At 54.5% G+C, this 20,865-nt stretch overlaps 1 protein-coding gene across 2 annotated transcripts in view; it reads right to left on the minus strand.

The window, feature by feature from the left end:
* NRBP2 (nuclear receptor binding protein 2) overlaps nt 1–20,865 on the minus strand; it is a 67,727-nt gene that overhangs the window by 30,527 nt on the left and 16,335 nt on the right. For both annotated transcript variants that reach the window (XM_074943624.1, XM_074943625.1), the window contains exons 2-7: nt 11,026–11,148; nt 10,468–10,569; nt 10,078–10,167; nt 8,958–8,998; nt 8,770–8,864; nt 5,871–5,894 (exon numbers count right to left, since the gene is read on the minus strand). In XM_074943624.1, the coding sequence (XP_074799725.1) occupies nt 5,871–5,894; nt 8,770–8,864; nt 8,958–8,998; nt 10,078–10,167; nt 10,468–10,569; nt 11,026–11,148 (475 nt within the window). The remainder of the gene's footprint in view (nt 1–5,870; nt 5,895–8,769; nt 8,865–8,957; nt 8,999–10,077; nt 10,168–10,467; nt 10,570–11,025; nt 11,149–20,865) is intronic.

The following is a 20,865-nucleotide window of genomic DNA, read 5'->3' on the forward strand; positions in this document are numbered from 1 at the left end:
CATAAATCGTACATATAAGAATGTAGCCAGCTGTTGACCCCATGTAGCCCCGAGATAAGAGCAGAGAATATAGTGCTGCAGAGGACTCCCCCCTGGCGGAGTCCTGCCTGGTCAGCTGTCCCGAACAGCCAGAGTCCCCTGCAGCCCCTCTGCACGTCCTAGGGGCTCCCCGCGCAGATTGGAGTGTAAGTTCTTCCTTCCTTCAATAAAGCATAGTTTACTATTCTTAGGCCTGAGTGTCCTCCTTTCACTGGTATCTTCCCCCCTAGCCCTTGCGGGCACAACTTATGTCCTGCATACAGTGAAGAGGATGTTGTTGCTGAATATCTGACCACCATCGAAAGGCTGTCTGTAATACATGAAATCCCTGATGATGAGAGAGTTCCTACCCTGATTGCGAAATTAACTGGTAAAGCTCGAAACGTATTCAATGGAATGCCTACTGAAGATGCTTTAGACTGTTGTAAATTTAAAGATACTGTTTTGCGAAGTTTTCAGTTTACCTGTTAATCATATCGAGTTAAATTTAGGAATCTTAAGGATATTGGTATCAATAATGGGGAGTATGTAAACAAAATGAAAGATTTGTTGGGAAAACGGGTGAGGGGTAAAGAGGTGGCAGGTTTGAGGGAATGTTGGATCTTGTTGCTCATGAGCATTTCCTAGGCGTGTGTCAGGCGGATGTGAAGCAGTGTCTGTGGGACAAAGATGTAAAGTCTGGGGATGAGCTGGCCCTTTTAGCCGACGCCTTTGAACAGAATCAGGCATCTATTGAGGGCAGGCCACGGAAAAAGGGGTTTAAAACTGGTGGGAAGGGAGAATCCCATTTTACCTCTGGGAAGAAAGAAGGGGGCTGGAAGCCTAAACATTCCCTTCCCAAAAACACTCTTCTACTGGTAACTCCTATCCCAAATCTCCTGTAAAAGCAGAAGAGCCCAACAGATGCTATCAGTGTAATTCCACTGATCACCTGAGAATAAATGCCCTGTTCTAGGAGGAAGCAGGCAACCAATAGCCCCCTGTTAGCTCTGCTGCCCTCACCACAGAACCCCCCAGGCAATTGGAACCAATCATATTGGTTTGGTGAGGTTAGCCTCTGCAGAACCAGATATGGAGCATGTTAAGGCTGTCAAAATTAATGGCAGGGAGTACTTGGGGCAGAAGGGGCCCAGATCTCTCTGGTTAAGCAGAGTGTGGTCCCAAAGGCCAGTAAGTTGCCTGGCCAAATGGCAGAGATTGTGAGGCTGGGCGAAAGCAGATTCCTTGTGCCACTAGCTAAAATCCATGTGGTGTGGGAAGGTCTGGAAAGTGTTTTGACTGTGGGGGTAATGGAACATCTCCTATTCAACCTGCTCCTTGATTGCGATTTTTTCCGTGTAGCTCAGGTTAAAGTATTTGCCTGCAGCAGGAGGGAGTTTTATGCTGGGACCCTCGAGGGAAAGGGGAAGGTCTCAGGAACTGCTAAGAGAATGGGAGAGAGTCTCCTTGATTCTTCTGCAGCTGGGGGAAGCCACATGCTTCCAGGCGGGAGGGTGGTTGAGACCAATCTCTGCACTGCAGCTGGAGGCAACACCGCCTCAGGAAGGGATGGGGTGTGATGCCTGCCGGGGGGGAACTGCCCAGGTTAACTGCCAGCAGGTTGCAGCTGAACCAGAATTCTGCAGCTGAACAAAGGATAGAACCCTTCCCAGGGAGCACAGAGAAATGTGTCTTCGGAGGGAGCCCAGAGGAGGAAACGGGGGAAGGAATAGTGGGGGTACAGGAACGTCTCCTCTCTAGTCACTCAGGGCAGGATGCCCAGGACACTCGGAGGATGGCTGGCTCAGCGTCTGTGCACCCAGGCACTCAGCCTGTGACCCAAGTTTTGAGAGGGAACTGTGTAACTGACCTTATGGAGGGAAGCAGTCACACCGCTGACTTCTGAGGGACAGAGAAAGGGTGGCGGAGGGTGCCCCAATCCAGGTCCCATTTTTCAGGATTCTATTTCTGATAAGTTTTTGGAAAGTAACTGTGTCTCCTTACATCAAGATGCAGCTCCAATGCCTATGATAACAGAGGAGTTGGGACCAGGAAGTTGCCAGGGGATCGTTTGTGAGAATACAAATAGCCCAACTGGGGGGGGGGTTCCCACAGCTGGTGAGAGGCAGGGAGCAGTTATGGGAAAGCTGCTGGGAAAAGGTGAATCTGATCAAAGGTTAAACACCCCTAGCCCAGAGAGCACAGATCACAGCTCTCTAGGGGGCAGGGGAGGACTCAGTGCTGGGAGGCGGAAACACAGGGTAACCCCTAAAGGGGAGCTGGATTTCTACATTTGTACAGTCCTGGGGTTGGGAGACCACTCCCCAAAGGGCCAGACAATGTGCAGGATCCCCCGAACACCTACATTGCCGGACCCAGAGGCACCAAAATTCCAGAAACATGATTAAATTAAGAGCTCACACAGAGGGGAACACTGGGGGGAAGGAAAAGCCAGTGACTGATTAAATGGGAGAGAGTCAAAGGACACCATGGTAATGAACAAACTAAACTCAAACTACACTATCTGAACAGAGCGCGTGGTATCATAAAGATACTTGTAAATGCAAATCTGAGATAGACATTTTCGTATTAATGTTAAGTTTTGGGGATAAGAATTTTGACACGGATGTTCAACCTTATGATAATGCTACTTTTCAATTAATAGCTGTAAACAGGTTTAAAACTTATCATAGCAGAAACACCTGGTTTGCTGTGTGTGAATGGGGAAACTGAGACATTCTGCCTCATGGCTTGATGGCTGGGTGCCAAGAGAACTATAACACAAACTGCCTTCGAGCTAGTCAGTGAGTAACCCGCTTCCAGTAAACTAAGGGGGGAGGTGTGACATTATATACCTTGGGGGAGCGTGCTGTAACCCCCATAGTGCTCATTTTCATATAATCATGATCTTACATATAAAGCATGCCTTGTAAGGGATCAGGGGAAAGGTTATGATCTGCTGGAAGTCATTTCTCTGTCCATAGATGTGTATATCTTTAGTGCATATGAAGTTACTAAAACATGCTGTAAGTTGGGGAAATCAGCCAGATATTAGCTCCCCAGAGACAACAGCAAGGAAAGTAACCAACGCCCGGACAGGGTGTGAAACAACCCATCCACAGCCCTTGTCCAGCAACGGAGCGACAATGCAATGACTCACCTGCATGAGGCCACACCAGGGGAAATGCTCAACCTTGCTTGGAGAGACTCAGTAATGCTCACCTGACTCTGAAAGGGGGGAGGGGCAAAGCCAAGAGGGAAGAAAGGACCTGATAAAAGGGAGAGACATTTGCCATCCTCTCTCTCTCTTCCACCTACATCTACAGCCACCACCACCAAGCGACTGAAGCGCTGATCAAAGGGGAGAGCCTGGCTGAAGAGCAACCAGCCAGCCTGTGGTGGGAAGCATCGGAGTTTGTAAGGGCACTGAAAGTGTTATGATCAGCTTAGAATGCGTTTTGCTTTTATTTCAATTGACCAAATCTGACTTGTTGTGCTTTGACTTATAACCACTTAAAATCTATCTTTATAGTTAATAAATTTGTTTGTTTATTCTACCTGAAGCAGGGCGTTTGGTTTGAAGCGTGTCAGAGACTCCCCTTGGGACAACAAGCCTGGTACATATCAATTTCTTTGTTAAATTGATTAACTCATATAAGCTTGCAGCATCCAGTGGGCATAACTGGACACTGCAAGATGGAGGTTCCTAGGGTTGTGTCTGGGACCGGAGATACTGGCTCGTGTCATTTACTTGCAAGTAGCTGGGAACAGCTTACATGCCAGAGGCTGTGCGTGAACAAGTGGAGGTTCTCACAGCAGAGCACGTTAAGGCTGGCCCCAGAGTCAAGGATTGGAGTGGCCTAGCAGATCATCTGTCCAGATAACACCAGAGAGGAACGTCACACCCATCACTTTTTATCTACTTGGAAATTAACCATGGAAAACAAGTCGAATTGTTTTCAACAAATGAATGATATGAACAAGTGCAAGAGAATCAGACAGAAACTGGATTAGTCCAAGCAAAAAGGACCCACTGATATGATTCAAGGACTGTTGAAATCATGCTTGCTAACAACAGAGGATGTGGAGCCAGAAATTAATGAACCAGAATTGGTGTGGTGGATATTAGGCCTAATTGGTGAACAAAATAATGAGGGGATGGGCTATGCCACCCCCTTTTTCCCTTTGCGGGGGTTCTTAAAAGGAGATTTTGAAAAAAAAAAAAAAACCTCATCGCCCATCCCACCTAGTATCCCAGCTCATCTTGTCTCACCTAGGGTTTCTATATTTCAGGTTCCCAAGGGTAAAAAGGCCGCCCCCATTCCACCTCTTCCCCCAGTGACCCCGCACTCACCAGCAGCGGCGGGAAGCGGAGCAACGTGGCCCCAGCCTGCTCCATTCCACCAGCTCCCAGCCACGTCACTCCACTTCCCGCCACCAGTGAGTGCAGGGAGGTTGGGGAAAGGATGCCCCCGGCACTCACCGGCGGCGGGAAGCGGAGCGATGCGGCCCCAGCCTGCTCTGCTTTCCTTGTCCTGGCCCCAGCCATGTCGCTCGGGGAGGAAGAGAGGGGGTTAGGGAAAGATTTCCCCCGCTCCCCCGGACTCACTGGCGGCGGGAAGTGGAGCGCCGCAGCTGGGAGCTGGCGGAGTGGAGCAGGCTGGGGCCGGGCTGCTCTGCTTCCCACCGCTGCTGGTGAGTGTGGGGGGGATCCCTTCCCCAAGCCCCCTCCCCTGAGCAACACAGCTGGGGCCAGGGCGAGGGAGGCGGAGCAGGCTGCTCCCAGCGCCTCACTAATCCCCCCGGCCATTCTGGGCCTGTGGGGCCCCCAAAAGTGCCCCCTCACAGCTCCTGCCTCCCAGACCCTGGGCAGAGGGGAGGCCTGGGGCCTCACATAGCCCCCCAGCGGGGGAGGGGGCTGCACAGGGCACCCAAATGGCTAGGAACGGCCCTGGCCACAGCACTGTGTTGGCACCATGCAATGACCTGCCCACCAGCCTGCCCTGGATCAGGAGAAAAGACCCAGCCAAATGACATTTCTGACTGGTGGGAACCAGGGTCCAAGCCCCAGGCTCTGTGGGCCACCCATGGCTGACCAGCCATCCCGAGTTCCACAGACATCAAGAAAAGCCGGATTCCCTTCCTTTGCTATCATAGAATCATATCGAACCACAGGGTTAAAAGGGACTGCAGGGGTCATCCAGTCTAACCCCCTGCCACAGTGCAGCATTCGTTGGGTCTAAGCTATCCCAGGCAGACGGCTCTCCAGCCTCCTTTTGAAAACCTCCAGCGAAAGAGCTTCCACAACCTCCCTTTCCTACTTCTCCTCCAACTTGTAACAGTCCGTCTGTTAGAAGCAGGAGAAGTGCATACCCTTCCCACATCAGGGCAGAGTAAAGTTAGCCCTTCCTTTTCATCAAGGAAAGATTATTCTGGAAATAAGACGCTCTGATATTTTACTTCCAAAAAGAGAGAGACTTTTTGATTGTTTTGCATAATCACTCAATTTCAGCTTCAATATGAAATGCTTGTTTAAATTTCTTGTTCTTTCTTGTGTTTGACCAAATAAATGTTCAACTTTAGAATGAACACTTTTGGGTGTTTGGCAAGCAGCCGAGTAAAACCAAAGCCTCCGTAGAACTCCTCCCCCGAACCTGAATATCACTATTTTCATGTTGGACAGTGAAAAAGTTCATAAACACCTCTAACTCTTCTGGCCCTTGAGATTAATACAACATGTCCCACCTGTGGGGTCATGCCCCATCGGGGGGTCAGATTTGAGAAGAGGGACACTCAGGATCTAAAGCTGAAGGGATGGACAGGCTAGGAGAGATGACAGGGGAGACACTCACCATTTGCAAATACCCTGTGCCAGACTGCAGGGCGGGAGCAGGTCCAGACCAGAAGAGCAGAGAGATGGCAGGAGGGGAGACAGGCGGAAGGGAGATGTTAACTCCAAATAATATCATTCAGTGATGCACCCAGGTCACCCCCCTCACCCACCCAGGGTAGAGCCAGCCAGCCACCCACCCTGCCTGCAGGTCACTCCCCTCACCCACCCGGGCCAGAGCCACCCACTCACCCTGCCTGCAGGTCACTGCCTTCACCTGCCCAGGCCAGAGCCAGCCGGCCAGCCACCCAGCTGCCTATGGGTCACTCCCCCACCACCACCTGGGGCAGAGCCATCTAACACACCTGCCTACAGAACACCCCATGCACCCACCTACCCGGCTCCCTGCTGGTCACACACCACCACTCCTACCCGGGCCAGAGGTCCCCCCCACCCGACATGGCTCCCTGTGGGTCACCTGTGACGGGGTCGTCACCTCACACAAGCCAGAAAAGACCAATTTACCTCACATGCTGGAGATGAAGCCCAGGATTATTAAGCTGATGTGAAAGCAGGAGGCAGCTGCAGAAAGGGAGTTGGTCAGGAGGAAGGGGGAAGTCCAGGGGAGAGATAGCCCTGGCCTCATGCCTTGGACTAGAGCAGTGTTTCTCCACTGGGAGGCCTGGGGGTGGCGGGACAGGTTTGAGGAGCGGAGTCGCAAGCAGGGCTGGCATTAGGGGGTAGGAAGCAGGGCAATTGCCAGGGGCCCCATGCCACAGGGGGCCCCACAAAGCTAACTTACAGGTTTCAGCCCGAAGCCCCAAGCTTAAGGTAGGGGGTTGCAATTTTTTTGTAGTAGGGGGTCACGAGTTTTTTTAAGTCCACAGGGGGTCGCCAGCACAAAATGATGAGAAACACTGGACTAGAGAATCTGGCAAGAGGTTGAGAGGGGAGAAGTAGCCGCAGGGAGCAAGGGAAGCTGCAGTGGCAAACCCCGAGATAGACCAGGAGATAGAGAGGTGGGGTAGGAAGGAGCTCAGGGAAACAGCAAGAAGGACTGAGACTGAGCAGACCTGGATTGCTAGTCAAAGAGTCCTGGGGCTGGAACCTGGAGTTGTGGGTGGGCCCAGGTTCCCCTACCAGCCAATGGGATACAACTGAGGTCTGTAAAATCACAAACAGTATATGGAGAAAGTGAACAAGGAAGTGTTATTCACCCTTTCACATAACACAAGAACCTGGGGTCACCCAGTAAAATTAACAGGTTTAAAACAAACAAAGTGTTTCTTCACACACCACACAGTCAAACTGTGGAACTCGCTGCCAGGGGATATTGCGAAGGCCCAAAGTATAACTGGGTTCAAAAGAGAATTAGATAAATTCCTGGAGGACAGGCCCATCAATGGCTATTAGCCAAGATGGGCAGGGATGCAACCCCATGCTCTGGGGTCTCTAAACCTCTGACTCCTAGAACTTGGGATGGTACCATAGGGAACGGATCACGTGGTACATTGTTCTGTTCACTCCCTCTGAAGCATCTGGCACTGGGCACTGTCAAAAGAGAAGATACTGGGCTAGATGGACCATTTGTCTGACTCACTGTGGCTATTCTTATGTTCTTGCCCAATATATGCAGATGGATCATCCCCTACACTGCAGAAAAAGCAGGAAGAGTAGAGACAGCATATGGAGTACCAGAATTAGGAACTGGTGTATTTAAAAGAATATCTGACTTTATAGCTGCCACGGCAGCGGAACCAGTAGCAATAATGTTGGCACTAATTTGTACGTCCAGCAGCAGCAGCCGTTTTTCTGAGTAAGGGAATAAAAAGGATCAGAGGGACAGCCGTGTTAGTCTGGGTCTGTAAAAGCGGCAAGAAGGGGGTGTTCACCCACGAAAGCTCCTGCTCAAATACGTCTGTTGGTCTAGAAGGTGCCACAGGACTCTCTGCTGGAATAAAAAGAGTGTCTCCGTATGTAGAAGTGATGTAATCAATTAAATGATATGCACCATGTAGCACTAGCCTGGATCCCAGTGTATGTCGAGGGAACGGGATGAAATGGCAGACAAAAGAGCTAGGCAAGCATGGTAAAAAATGGAAGGATTGCCATAGAAATATCCTTGAATAAACAGGAATTTGAAAACTTAGGACAGGAAAATTTAAAAGTGGAATGGCCAAAAATTTGGATCAATGGGAAAAAAAGGCATAAGACTTTCTGAGTTGTGCCCTAGAGTTGAGGATAACAACACGCCTCAGGGTCTGGGCAGGAAAAATGAAGTAATTTTGTTTAGGGCACTACCTGGCCATTCTGGTTTAAACAAAAATTTTTTTTGAATACATGAAACACAAAGATGGACTATGGGAGCGCGGAAAGGGAGAGGAAACATCTGATCACCTGTTATGGTACGTCAGGGCTTTGAGAAAGAAAAGGAAAAGCTTTCTGAGAAATGTCAATGTCTTACGGAAAGAAGTTACATGAGGTTAAGTATAAATATCAGGAAATGGGGGGTAGCATGAGAAAGGCGGCGAGAGACACGGGGCAGAATGAGAGAATACAGACAGCTAGGTATTTAGTAAGTGGAGTTGGTGGCAGCCAGTGACCACACAGCTAAGTCTGTTTTGCTGGGAAGCAGGGGCAGAGAAAGGAGGAAGCTGCAGAGAAGGGGCCTACAGGCACTTGCTAGGGAGAACAGGAGCTGTACAGGTACCAGGAGGAAGTCCAGGGTGAGTAAGCCATGGGGCCATGCCCTGGACTAGTGAGTCTGGCAAGAGGCCAGAGGGGTGAAGTAGCCACGGGGGCAAAGGTGCATCAGAGCCACCCACTCAACCCCCTGAGTTCACATCTCTTAGCTGGGGGAAGCCTCTCCACAGTGACCATTCACCCTGGCAGCAGAGGGGAAGGGGCCCTCTGCCCGGTACCTGAGCCAATCTTTATGAGGCCATTGTGCTGGATGAAGATAGTGTCACTGGTCAGGTTGCCGTGGATGATGGGCGGATCACAGGAATGCAGGAAGCTGTAGAAAGAGCAGAGCCCCCCTGAAGTGTTACCAGTCTGCTGAGCACGAAGTGGCAAGCCAGGCAACAGCTCGGGTGGGGAGGAGGCTCACCTGAGAGCAGAGAGGATCTGTGTGCACCAGCGCTTCCAGGCCTAGAGGAGAGATCAGAGCGCCCTGTCAGATAGGGAAGCCCCATCACAGCCTGCCTAGTCCCCAGACAGGAGAGCAGGATCATTCCCTACAATCTGCTCCACAGGGCTTTGTGTGAACATCCCCTGTGCCAGGCCCCTAGGCCCCTTCTCCCCCAGGGAGGGACCGCTCGCTAGCAGCAGCGTCCCAGATACGGTCCCTTTGGAGAAGGCCTGTATCAATCAGGACACCAGAGCACACAGATGGGCCACTTTAATCTCCCCTGCAGCAGCTACCTGAAAAGATCCTAGCTAGGTTGAGAACCTAGCAGTCGTGATTCTTACCTGGAGGAACTGGGGGCCTGGGACAGCACTCAGAGAAAACAAGGGGCTTAAAACCCATGTGACTTGGTTCTTCTTTGGCCCCATCGCCAGAGCATCACAGACCCCAGTGGATTTATCCTCACCGCTAGGGAGGTATTACCCCCATGTCGCAGGTTGGGAACTGAGCCACCGAGACAAGAGACTTGCCCATGCTCATGCAACAAGTCATTGCCACAGACGGAAACAGAACCCAGGGCTCCTGTGTCCCAGGCCAGTGCCATAACCACAAGCCTGTTTTTCAGATTTGGCTTCCCTTCCCTTTCCTGAAGTCTAAGGCTGTCTCCATGGGAAGGCTCCTGATTGAGAGTCCCCTCCCTACGGCATGACTCTGGGGTTGCTGAGTTCTGCTCTAGGAGGTGCCAGAGTTAGCAGTGGGTTGTCAGAGTCCTGGCTTTTATGGTTAGATCTTGCTCAGGTTGGACGATAATGCCCCTGGCTATGGGTCCAAAGACTTCACACTGATGAGAGCCACAGGTTCTGCTTAGGGACCCCTGGATGTTCCTATCCCCAGACGCCCCTAGGGAAGCTCTGCTTTTAGTCCCCAGTTCTGATCAAGCTGCCACCCCCAGCAGCAAGCAGAGGGTTTGTGCTGCTCACAGGTTATCCCTGCATGCCCATCTGTACCTGACGCCTGTTCCACAGAGAGGGTCTTCGCGTCAGGGGCCTGGGGCACTAAGCAACCCGCCCATTACAGACCCTCCCACGGTGAGGAATCCTACCCGAGCGTTCATGGCCTTGTGGTTTTTCTTGGTTTTCTTCAGGAACTGTTTCAGGCTCCCTGAGGACACGTATTCTGTGATGAAGATCACCTGGTGGAGGGGGAGGGAGGTGTCAGCTCAGCCACTGCCCCAGAGAGTCAGAACAGCCCTCCCTGCAGCCCAGCTGGGGTCTCCTGGGTCTGCACCAATATTAGGTACCCAGGGCTTAAAAGCTGCACCCCTTGGCACAGCGCTGCCCAGGGAAGAGAGCAGGAACCAGACCTGGATTTCCATGCACCGCTGGGAAGGGGGAGGAGGAGAAGCACCTGAGTCAGGATCCCCGTCCAGTAGGGCACTGGCATCCCCGCCCTCGGGAAGCTCCCCTGCCCCCATGTCCCAGCACCCCCTTACCCGGGCCTTGGAGTCCTTCACATCCAGCCAGTACTTATGCAACTTCACAATATTGGGATGATCCACAACCACCAGCTGCTCAAACATGGTATTGATCTTCTCCTGTGGACAGAGGGCAAGGTGAGCAAGGGGGGCATCGGCTGGCGTGTCGGGGTGGGGCAGAGGTCATGATGGGGAGTGAGCTTCAGGGCAGCAGTCTGGGGGTGCAGGGCACACCAGGACCTATCTGAGGGTGCACAGGGTACTGTGGGGCTGTCTGCAGAGGATAAGGGGAGGAGGTACAGGGCACTGTCTCAGAGACAAGGGGAGGAGCGACAGGAGAGCTGTCTCTGAGCATGCAGGAGGCATGGGGGAGCGATCGCTGATGTTATGGAGGGACTGTCTTTTAGGGGAGGAGATGAGCAACATTTCAAGGAGAATGTACAGGCAGAAGGAACCTGAGCTGTAGCCAGCGGGGAGCTGCAGGTCTGGGGTTTCAGGGAACTGGTGACTGGAGGAAGGGGCTTTTCCAGCCAGCTGTGTCCCCACAGGGCACGGGAGCAGGAAGGAGCCACTCACCTCATGGGCCTTGAAGGCCTTCTTGTCTGTGAAGTGCAGCTCATTCCACACCACCTCTACGCCCTCCTCCGTGTCCATGGCCAGGAAGGTGCTCTGGATCCCTGGCATGTTCCCCTGGTTCACCTGCAAGGCACACACACGGGGGATGAGACAGCAAGAGGCCCTGGCTCGGGCCTATTCCAGCCAGGCCTTCAGGCCCCCTGCGTCTCACCAGCACACAGAGCGAGCCGGGAGAGGGGATGGGGCAGCTCGCAGGTCATGTGCAGGCCAGGGGAAGGATGCAGCCGGCCAAGCCCGGCAGGACAGGAAGCTTGTGCATCCCCAGCCTGCCTCCCGCTCCCTTTCCCGCACAGGAGCGCCGTGGTGCAGCTGCTCCGGCTCCCAGCTGTAAAACGCAATTGTTCGGCTGCCTCCCGTGGCTGGAACGCAGTGTCCGTGGCACTAGGCCTCTACGGCCACAGCCCGAGGGGGCCACAGCCACACCCTGGGTGCCACAGACACAGCCCGGGGGCCACAGACACAGCCCGGGGGCTACTGCCACAGCCTGGGTGCCACAGACACAGCCCGGGGGCCACAGACACAGCCCGGGGGCTACTGCCACAGCCTGGGTGCCACAGACACAGCCCGGGGGCTACTGCCACAGCCTGGGTGCCACAGACACAGCCCGGGGGCCACAGACACAGCCCGGGGGCTACTGCCACAGCCTGGGTGCCACAGACACAGCCCGGGGGCTACTGCCACAGCCCGGGGGCTACAGCCACACCCTGGGTGCCACAGACACAGCCGGGGGGGCGGGAGGGGCTACCGCCACTGTGCAGGGGGGCTACAGCCACAGCCCAGGGGCTACAGCCACAGCCCGGGTGCAGCCTCTGGCCAGCCTGTCCCCTGCAGAGGGAGATGCAGGCGCAGAAGGGAGGAATGACACAGCAGTCCTAGGAACTCATTAAGGAGGAACCATGGAGCTGGGCAGGCAGCCCACTGCCCAGCTCCCGCTACAGACAGACAAAGCGCCTCTGTTATCCCCTGGGGTCTCACAGGCTCCATGCGCTTTACACAAAGACCAGCACAGAAACCCAGGAATGCTGCCAGTCAGCCTGGTCCCAGGGTCAGCTTCCTCCTCAGCCCACAGACAGTGGGCAGAAGGGCACTGGAGAGCACAGCATAGAGGCTCCAAAACCTGGCAGGGGAAGGGTGGAGGATGCATGGATAGACACTGCCCTCTGGGCCTGAGCTGACTTGATCTAATCTCACGTCCTCCAACAGCAGCCAGAGCTCACTTGGAGGCTCAACCCCTGTTCTCCGCTGGGTGCTCTGGGTGATCGCAGAGGGTCAGCTCCCAGGGGAGTCACAGGGGTTCGGCTGGGAGCACTACGGGGAATGGGCAGGATGCTCTGTCTAGGGAAAGGCGGCACGGGTGCTCTACATCATCAGCACCTCCCCTGACTCATTCGAGGTGCCACGTTCATTCATACATTTGAACCTGGGATGAATAAACACAGAGCAAGTGACTCCCAGAAAATGGGGACGATGCCGGGAAGCAACAAAGGGAGATGGATGGAGGTGGTGAGGAGCTGTTCAAGAGGAGCCATGCAGACTCGTACCAGGCAGCTTCCATCTGCGGGGGCAGGAATCTCCCAGTATCCCACACACACACACACACACACCCCTTCCCAGCCAGTGCAGCTTGAGCAGCTTTGGGGATCCTAACAGAGGCTGTTCACAACTTGGGCTCAGAAAGTAAATGTGGGCCCGGCTCTGCCTGCATCCTAGCAGACAGCCCTCCCTCGGTGACGGGGCCTGTCACACCAGAGCTGGCTCTGCCCTCGTCCCAGTGTAAGCAGGGTCTGAAGGCGTTCTCCCCTGACAGCTAGCTGGGAGGGGGAGAGACTTCAGGAGCAAATGGTATTTACATGAACACACCTACTCTGCTTAGATATCCAACAGATAGAGCGGTGTTGGGTGTTGGATCACAGATCACTTTAGTACCGAATGCAGGGGTAGTGACATGCTGTTATCAATGTTGTTGTCTTTATTGTATGAATAAAGGGGAGCAGAACTGTGCTTAACCTGGCCAAAATGAGGGGGTCACCCTCAGCTGGAAGGACCTTGTTAGGCCTGGGGCTCAAATGCCAGAGCCCCGAGAAAGTAAAAGGGGAGGGGACAGGTATCTCAGCTAGGCAGTGTGGACTCTCCCTAGGGGTCCCCAGTCTGGTTCCTCTGCACTGTTCAAAGATGGAGCTAAATAGGCTTTGTTAGGAGCCTTTTGTTATGTTAAGTGTTTAATAACAGCTGAAAACACTTGTGGTGGGGCAGGGTTTCTACCTAGCCTGCTGAGAGCTAAGAAATCACTGACAGACTGATCTACAGCGGTGGCAGCAGAAGGTGACTGATGGGTGGCCAGCAGGAGCAGCCAGCAAAAGTGGTGAGCAGCAGCTGACAGGGCAGCCAGGTAGCAAGGAGCAGCGGTGGCCAGGCGGCGAGGAGCAGCGGCTGGCCGGGCGGCCAGGCGGCGAGGAGCAGCGGCTGGCCGGGCGGCCAGGCGGCGAGGAGCAGCGGCTGGCCGGGCGGCCGGGCGGCGAGGAGCAGCGGCTGGCCGGGCGGCCGGGCGGCGAGGAGCAGCGGCTGGCCGGGCGGCCGGGCGGCGAGGAGCAGCGGCTGGCCGGGCGGCCGGGCGGCGAGGAGCAGCGGCTGGCCGGGCGGCCGGGCGGCGAGGAGCAGCGGCTGGCCGGGCGGCCGGGCGGCGAGGAGCAGCGGCGGGAGGGGCGGCCGGGCGGTGAGGAGCAGCGGCGGGAGGGGTGGCCGGGCGGCGAGGAGCAGCGGTGGGAGGGGTGGCCGGGCGGCGAGGAGCAGCGGCTGGCCAGGCGGCCAGGCGGCGAGGAGCAGCGGTGGGAGGGGTGGCCGGGCGGCGAGGAGCAGCGGTGGGAGGGGCGGCCAGGCGGCGAGGAGCAGTGGCTGGCGGGGCGGCCAGGCGGCGAGGAGCAGCGGTGGGAGGGGTGGCCGGGCGGCGAGGAGCAACGGCTGGCCGGGCGGCCAGGCGGCGAGGAGCAGCAGCTGGCGGGGCTGCCAGGCGGCGAGGAGCAGCGGTGGGAGGGGTGGCCGGGCGGCGAGGAGCAACGGCTGGCGGGGCGGCCAGGCGGCGAGGAGCAGCAGCTGGCGGGGCGGCCAGGTGGCGAGGAGCAGCGGTGGGAGGGGTGGCCGGGCGGCGAGGAGCAGCGGCTGGCCGGGCGGCTGGGCAGCGAGGAGCAGTGGCTGGCGGGGCACCGAACCAGAGCAAGTGCTCAGATGGTGTAGCAAGCCAGGTGTCTTCTTCCCCGGGTGGGAGGTGAACTCACACAGATGCACCTCTGAACCCTGGTCCTCACTGACCAAAGACAAACACTGCGAGTGGGGTATGGTGAGAGAGCAGAGAGGGGCACGGTAAAGGAACTCAAGAACATGAGGCAGAAGAAGACTCTGCCTCATGCACTCTGCGGTGGGCGTCCTGCTCACAGTTTATGTTTATGAGTCCTGCTTAATGTCGGGTGACTTCTTTCCTTTCATGAATGTTTCTTTTGTACGCTCAGACTCTGCGCTTGCAAGTGAGGAAGTATCGCCTCTCAGAGGCACGCAGGGGTGGTGTGTAATTTTTCCAGGTTCCTGCGTGGGGGCTTGAGCCGGTTCTGTGTTTTATCGATGGAAAGGAACCCCTAGTTATTGAACCCGGTCCTGGTTGCTGCCGGCTCCACCTGGCAGAAGGGTTACACCAGCCTTCTGCCCTCCCTCAGTGATGTGGAGGATGTGGAAGGATTGGAAAGAGTCCAGTGGAGGGCAACAAAAATGATTAGGGGACTGGAACACATGAGTTATGAGGAGAGGCTGAGGGAACTGGGGATGTTTAGTCTACGGAAGAGAAGAATGAGGGGGGATTTGATAGCTGCTTTCAACTACCTGAAAGGGGGTTCCAAAGAGGATGGATCTAGACTGTTCTCAGTGGTAGCAGATGACAGAACAAGGAGTAATGGTCTCAAGTTGCCGTGGGGGAGGTTTAGGTTGGATATTAGGAAAAACTTTTTCACTAGGAGGGTGGTGAAACACTGGAATGCGTTACCTAGGGAGGTGGTGGAATCTCCTTCCTTAGAAGTTTTTAAGGCTAGGCTTGACAAAGCCCTGGCTGGGATGATTTAATTGGGGATTGGTCCTGCTTTGAGCAGGGGGTTGGACTAGATGACCTTCTGGGGTCCCTTCCAACCCTGATATTCTATGATTCTATGGGGCCTGTCACACCAGGGCTGGCTGTGCCCTCATCCCAGCCAGCCACTCTCCCTCTGCGACAGGGTCTGTCACTGTGGGGCTGGCTCTGCCCTCGTCCCAGCCAGCTGCCCTCCTTCGGCGACGGGACCCGTCGCACCAGGGCTGGATCTGCCCTCGTCCCAGCCAGCAGCCCTCCCTCAGTGACGGGGCCTGTCACTCTGGGGCTCACCTCAATGATCCGAGTGAACATTGGCAGAGCCAGGGATTTGTTGTTGTCAGCAGCACGGAGTATTTCCAGCTCCCATAGGCTTCAGCTTTAGCTCTGGGGAATATCGTGACAAAGCTTGGCTGAGGGAGCTGGACCTGGGGCTCAGTAAAGCGACTCACAATATCTTAACTGGAAAATTAATTCTAAATGGCCTGGAGACAAGCAATGCCATCGGACGGAGAACTGGATACAAGGCTGTAAACAAGGGGCCCGGGTACATAGCAATACTGGCTCTGCGGGAGGTGTCAAGGGGTGCCCACAGGAATGGAGGCTAGAGCTGCTCTTATATAGCAGCCTCATTAATGGCATCATAGGTCATGTTTTCTAGACCTTTGGTCATTTTTGTTGCTCTCCTTTGGACTTCTCCAATTTGTCACACTTTGGGAAAGAAGTGAGTGCCCAGAACGGACACAGTACTGCAGCTGAGGCCTCACCAGTGCTGAGTAGAGTGGAAGCAGCCAGGGGAGCTACACACAGAGTAAGGATAAAACAAAATATTGAACAGCTGTCTCCTTCCAGGAGCACAGCCCGCCCTGTGCCCTGCTTCCAGAAACACTCAGTCTGTGACCATGAAGGGGGGGAAAAAATCGGTCTGTAATTTAAATACTGCGTCATGGCGCAGAGAGAAGGTTACAATGGTCACCTTTTTAATCTCATTTCCCAACATTTCAGGGCCTCACTTTGCAAGTTCACTGTTCTGCTAATACGCATTTTTATCTGGAATTAGAGATGCAGCCAGATTAATAGGCTTCACATTCCAGAGCAGGAGGTGGCGGGAGAGTCCCCTCGTTTACAGCTCTGGAAAGATCCTGGCTGGGAACTTGCATTCAGTTGTGAGCCTCTAGAGCTGAGCAACTCCCTCGAGTCAAAAAGGGGTTTAAGAGCTCCTGGGGGCTCAGCCAGCCCTGACCCACTGCAACTGCAAGGCTTGTCAGTGCTGGAGAAGGGCAGGCCCTCAGAAGGGGGATCTCAGCTCAAGCTGGGAGGCCTTCAGGAGCAAACAGCTAATTTGGAGCTCCCTGGCCCCAGGGACCAGGGGCTGCCTCCTGGGGAAGCGGCTTGAGAACACCAGCCAGCCAAGCTCTCTGAGGAAACGAAGGGACCTGCTTTTCTTTACTTTTCTTTTTGGAACGCTGGACTCAGGCTACGTCTACGCTACGGCGGTAAGTCGACCTACGCTACGCAGCTCCAGCTACGTGAATAACATAGCTGGAGTCGACGTACCTGAGGTCGAGTTACTGTGGGGGGCGACGGGAGAGTCGTCTTACCTTACTCTTCTCATGGCGGGTAGAGTACAGGGGTCGACTGGAGAGCGATCTGCACTAGACCCGCTAAATCTCACAGCCTCAATCCCTGCCATTGTGTAGACCTGCCCTGCCTTGGTAGTTTGGACACAAAAGTGATGAGGACCCCAGACTCCATCCACCCCCACGGCCTTTACTCTGCGTGAGACTGCAGAGTCCAGGCCCTGGAGGTATTTTTCCTTTTTCTGTTGGATTACTCTAACACCCCCCCCGCCCAGGACACGTGCAGTCGTCATCCAGGGAGTAGGGTGGCCACTCATATGTTCCCAGAATGCTGGTTCTGGTACTTCTGGAACTGGCGTGACTCTGCCCCTCTCAGTGTGACCTCACATACGGCATGCGGGCGAGGTGCACGAAGGGCACCATGTCGGAGATCACGCCGCTCTATCCCCACCAGCGTGATCTCACACTCCATCCAACACTACATAACACCATGTCTGGTTCTGTCTCAGGACCAGACAAGGGAGAAACCTCCCAAAAGGCAGGCTGTCCAGTTTATAACCAGACAAATGGCCTCCCTATTAGGGAGGGCGGCTGGCGGGGAAGAGGGCAGAGCCAGCCCCGGTGTGACGGGCCCTGTTGCTGAGGGAGGGCAGCTGGCGGGGATGAGGGCAGAGCCAGCCCCGGTGTGACGGGCCCTGTTGCTGAGGGAGGGCTGCCTGTTAGGATGCAGGCAGAGCCAGGCCCATATTTACTTTGTGAGCCCTGGTTGCAAACAGCCTCTGTTAGGATCCCCAAAGCTGCTCAAGCTATGCTGGCCGGGACGGTGTGTGGGGGGGGGGGGTGCGGGAGGGGAGGGCGATACTGGGAGCGGGAGCTGCCTGGTACGAGTCCACATGGCTCCTGTTGAACAGCTCCTCACCACCTCCATCCATCTCCCTTTGTTACTTCCCAGCATCGTCCCCATTTTCTTGGAGTCGCTTGCTCTGTGTTTATTCATCCCAGGTTCAAATGTATGAATGAACATGGCACCCCGAATGAGTCAGGGGAGGTGCTGATGTTGTAGAGCACCCCTGCTGCCTTTCCCTAGACAGGGCATCCTGCCCATTCCCCGTAGTGCTCCCAGCCGAACCCCTGTGGCTCTCACTGTTGCAACCCTGGGCTATTCTGCAGCAGCTTCAGCTGAGTGCACCTGTGAGCCATCCAGGCAACCAGAGACCTAGAGGCCAGGACCATAAGCCAGGGACCCACACTCCTATCTGTGCTAGTGACACTGACGAAGATGGGGCCAGGGAATGATCCCAAAGCCTTCTTCACCACCTCTGATCTGAGCCCCCTAGCCTGCAAGCAGGACCAGGAAAAGCCACTAAAATTTAAAGTGACGGCCTACAATTTTAACACCATTTTCAGTACACCAAGAAAGGAGCCCGGCATAACATCAGCATAAAAGCATTACAGTCTGGGAAAGGCAAGACCCGAAGGCACATGACCGTGGGGGAAAGGGTCCGTCAGTAACCTGGCTCCTGCAGGGTCAGCCTCTGGAAGATGTTGGGGGAGACAACAGGAGTACAGGGTATTAACAGGCCCTGGAGATACCTTGAACAGCTTTGAGGGAAAGCGAGGAAGTGTGAATGAGGAGTGAGAAGGTAGATCAGAAGTTTGGGAGAGTTTGACCCTGAACCTGTGTGTCCCCAGGCAGGGCAGGCAGGAGCAGGGCTGGAGAAGGGGGCCAAAGACCCACTGTGGCCCCAAAGCAGGTGCTGAGCTGGGAGAGGGGGAGTGCTGGAAAGCCCCCAGGCAAGCCTGAGAGCATGGTGGCTGTGATAAGCTGTCACGGAGTCCCTGGGCGATGCTCTGGAACTGCTCTCCATGAAGCCAGTCAGGACTCTGGGGCAGTCGCCTTTCCGTGAGCAGCCTGTCTTCAGGACACACAGCTCACACTGCTTCCACCTTCCTGGATCTGACCTCGGAGCATTCAGCCTCCTCTGCCCCTCCGTGTGCTTCCCACAGCGAGTCCGCCCAGGCGGGGCTCCTGGGGAAGCCAGAGGGTCCTGCACCCCAACTTTGCAGTCAGACGTGACTCTCAGTGAGCCAGTAAAACAGAGGTTTATTAGACGACAGGAACATGGTCTAACACAGAGCTTGCAGGTGCAGAGAACAGGACCCCTCAGCTGGGTCCATTTTGGGGGGCAGTGAGCCAGACAACCATGTCTGCCCTTCACTCCATGTCCCAGCCAGCCCCAAACTGAAACTCCCTCCAGCCCCTCCTCCTCTGGGCTTTGTTCCTTTCCCGGGCCAGGAGGTCACCGGATTCCTTTGTTCTCCAACCCTTTAGCTCTCACCTTGCAGGGGGGATGGGCCCAGGGCATCAGGTGCCAGGAAACAGGGTGTCGGCCATTCTCTGTGTCCAGACTCCTGCACACACATGCCCTCTAGGGCTCTGCAATGATCATACACCCTTACCGCATCACCTAGATACTTAAGAACTTCATAGGGGAAACTGAGGCACCCCCACACTATTCAGAGGAAACATTAAGAACAGTCCCACTTCGTCACATAAGCCTACAGAGCAACTCCACCCCAATCTTAGCCGAGATAAGAGGCAGTTCTCTGTACTGTCACATGAGCCCAGAAGCAGCCTGGTCCCTGCGATAACCCCCAGCTCCTGTCTCAGCCCATGGACGTGGTGCTCCTCGACAGCTGTCTCCTGCCTCCCCCTCTGGCAGTGCTGCCAGGACTTGCTCCACCCCCTGCAGTGGGCTTAGCTTCTATCAATGGCTCTGCAATAACCCCAGGACCTAGCTGCCTCTCTGTGAGGCTGCACAGCCCAGAGATAGGGCAGCCACTGCCAAATCCTAGAAACAGCCTCCAGGAGAGGGACTCTAGAGGGCCCAGCATGCCCTCCGGAGTAGCATGGAGGAAAAGAGGGTTTCACAGACATTCCACGCTGGAGCCCAAGGGAGAAAGCTAATCCATCAATCAGGAGAGGATGGAATTAATCCCTCCAGGTGCCTCCCTGAGCAGCCTGTTGCTATGACATACGGGACCTTGACCTCAAACTGTTTCAGGAGACACTTCTGAGGCCTCATCAGCCTAGGCATGCAGCATGGTAAAGTCCCGTCAACACTACACATTACCAATGTGTAAATGAGCAAATGAGGCACCCATTTTCCAAAAAGGAAAGCATACAGGGACTGCCACACTAGGTCGTATGCTGAGGTAATTCCCAACCGGCGCGTGCCCCGGCAACCAACAGTTCCAGCTGCTTCAAAGGAAGATGAAAAAAACCCTGAAGTGGGCAATTATGGAATAATCCTTTTCTGAATCCTGCCCAGCTCTGGGTCACAATTATACCTTGAGGCATAGAGTTCCACAGGCTAGCTAGGGAGTGTTTAAAAAGATTGAGATTGATCTTGGTAATTACCGCACGGTACGGCTACCTCCACCCCCTAGCAAAGCAACAGACCAAATCTGTAATGGCCGTTGAGAAAGCAGAAACAAGCAGCAATATTAGCCAGGCTGGCCCGCTCTGTGTGGTCACATTACACAGTCAGCAGACGAAGAGACAACACAAGAAGGAAAATATTTTGATTTCAGTGAAGCATTTGATCCTGCATCTCATGAAAACATTCTCAGCAATAATTCAGATTGGCTTGGATACAGCACGGTCATGCAAGTGCAAGGTCCCAAATAAAGGGTAATAAAAACCAGCATAAAGAAAAGGAGGACTTGTAGCACCTTAGAGACTAACCAATTTATTTGAGCATAAGTTTTCGTGAGCTACAGCTCACTTCATCGCATGCATAAAGTGGAAAATAGAGTGAGGAGATTTATATACACACAGACCATGAAAAAATGGGTGTTTATCATACACACTGTAAGGAGAGTTATCACTTAAGATGAGCTATTACCAGCAGGAGAGTGGGGTGGGGGGAGAGAAAACCTTTTGAAGTGATAATCAAGGTGGGCCGTTTCCAGCACATTTCGAGGAGTTAACAAGAACATCTGAGGAACAGTGGGGGGGGGGGGGGAGGAATAAACAAGGGGAAATAGTTTTACTTTGTATAATGACTCAACCACTCCCAGTCTCTATTCAAG

Source organism: Natator depressus, chromosome 2 (genome assembly GCF_965152275.1).
Source record: "Natator depressus isolate rNatDep1 chromosome 2, rNatDep2.hap1, whole genome shotgun sequence".
Classification (NCBI taxonomy): domain Eukaryota; kingdom Metazoa; phylum Chordata; order Testudines; family Cheloniidae; genus Natator; species Natator depressus.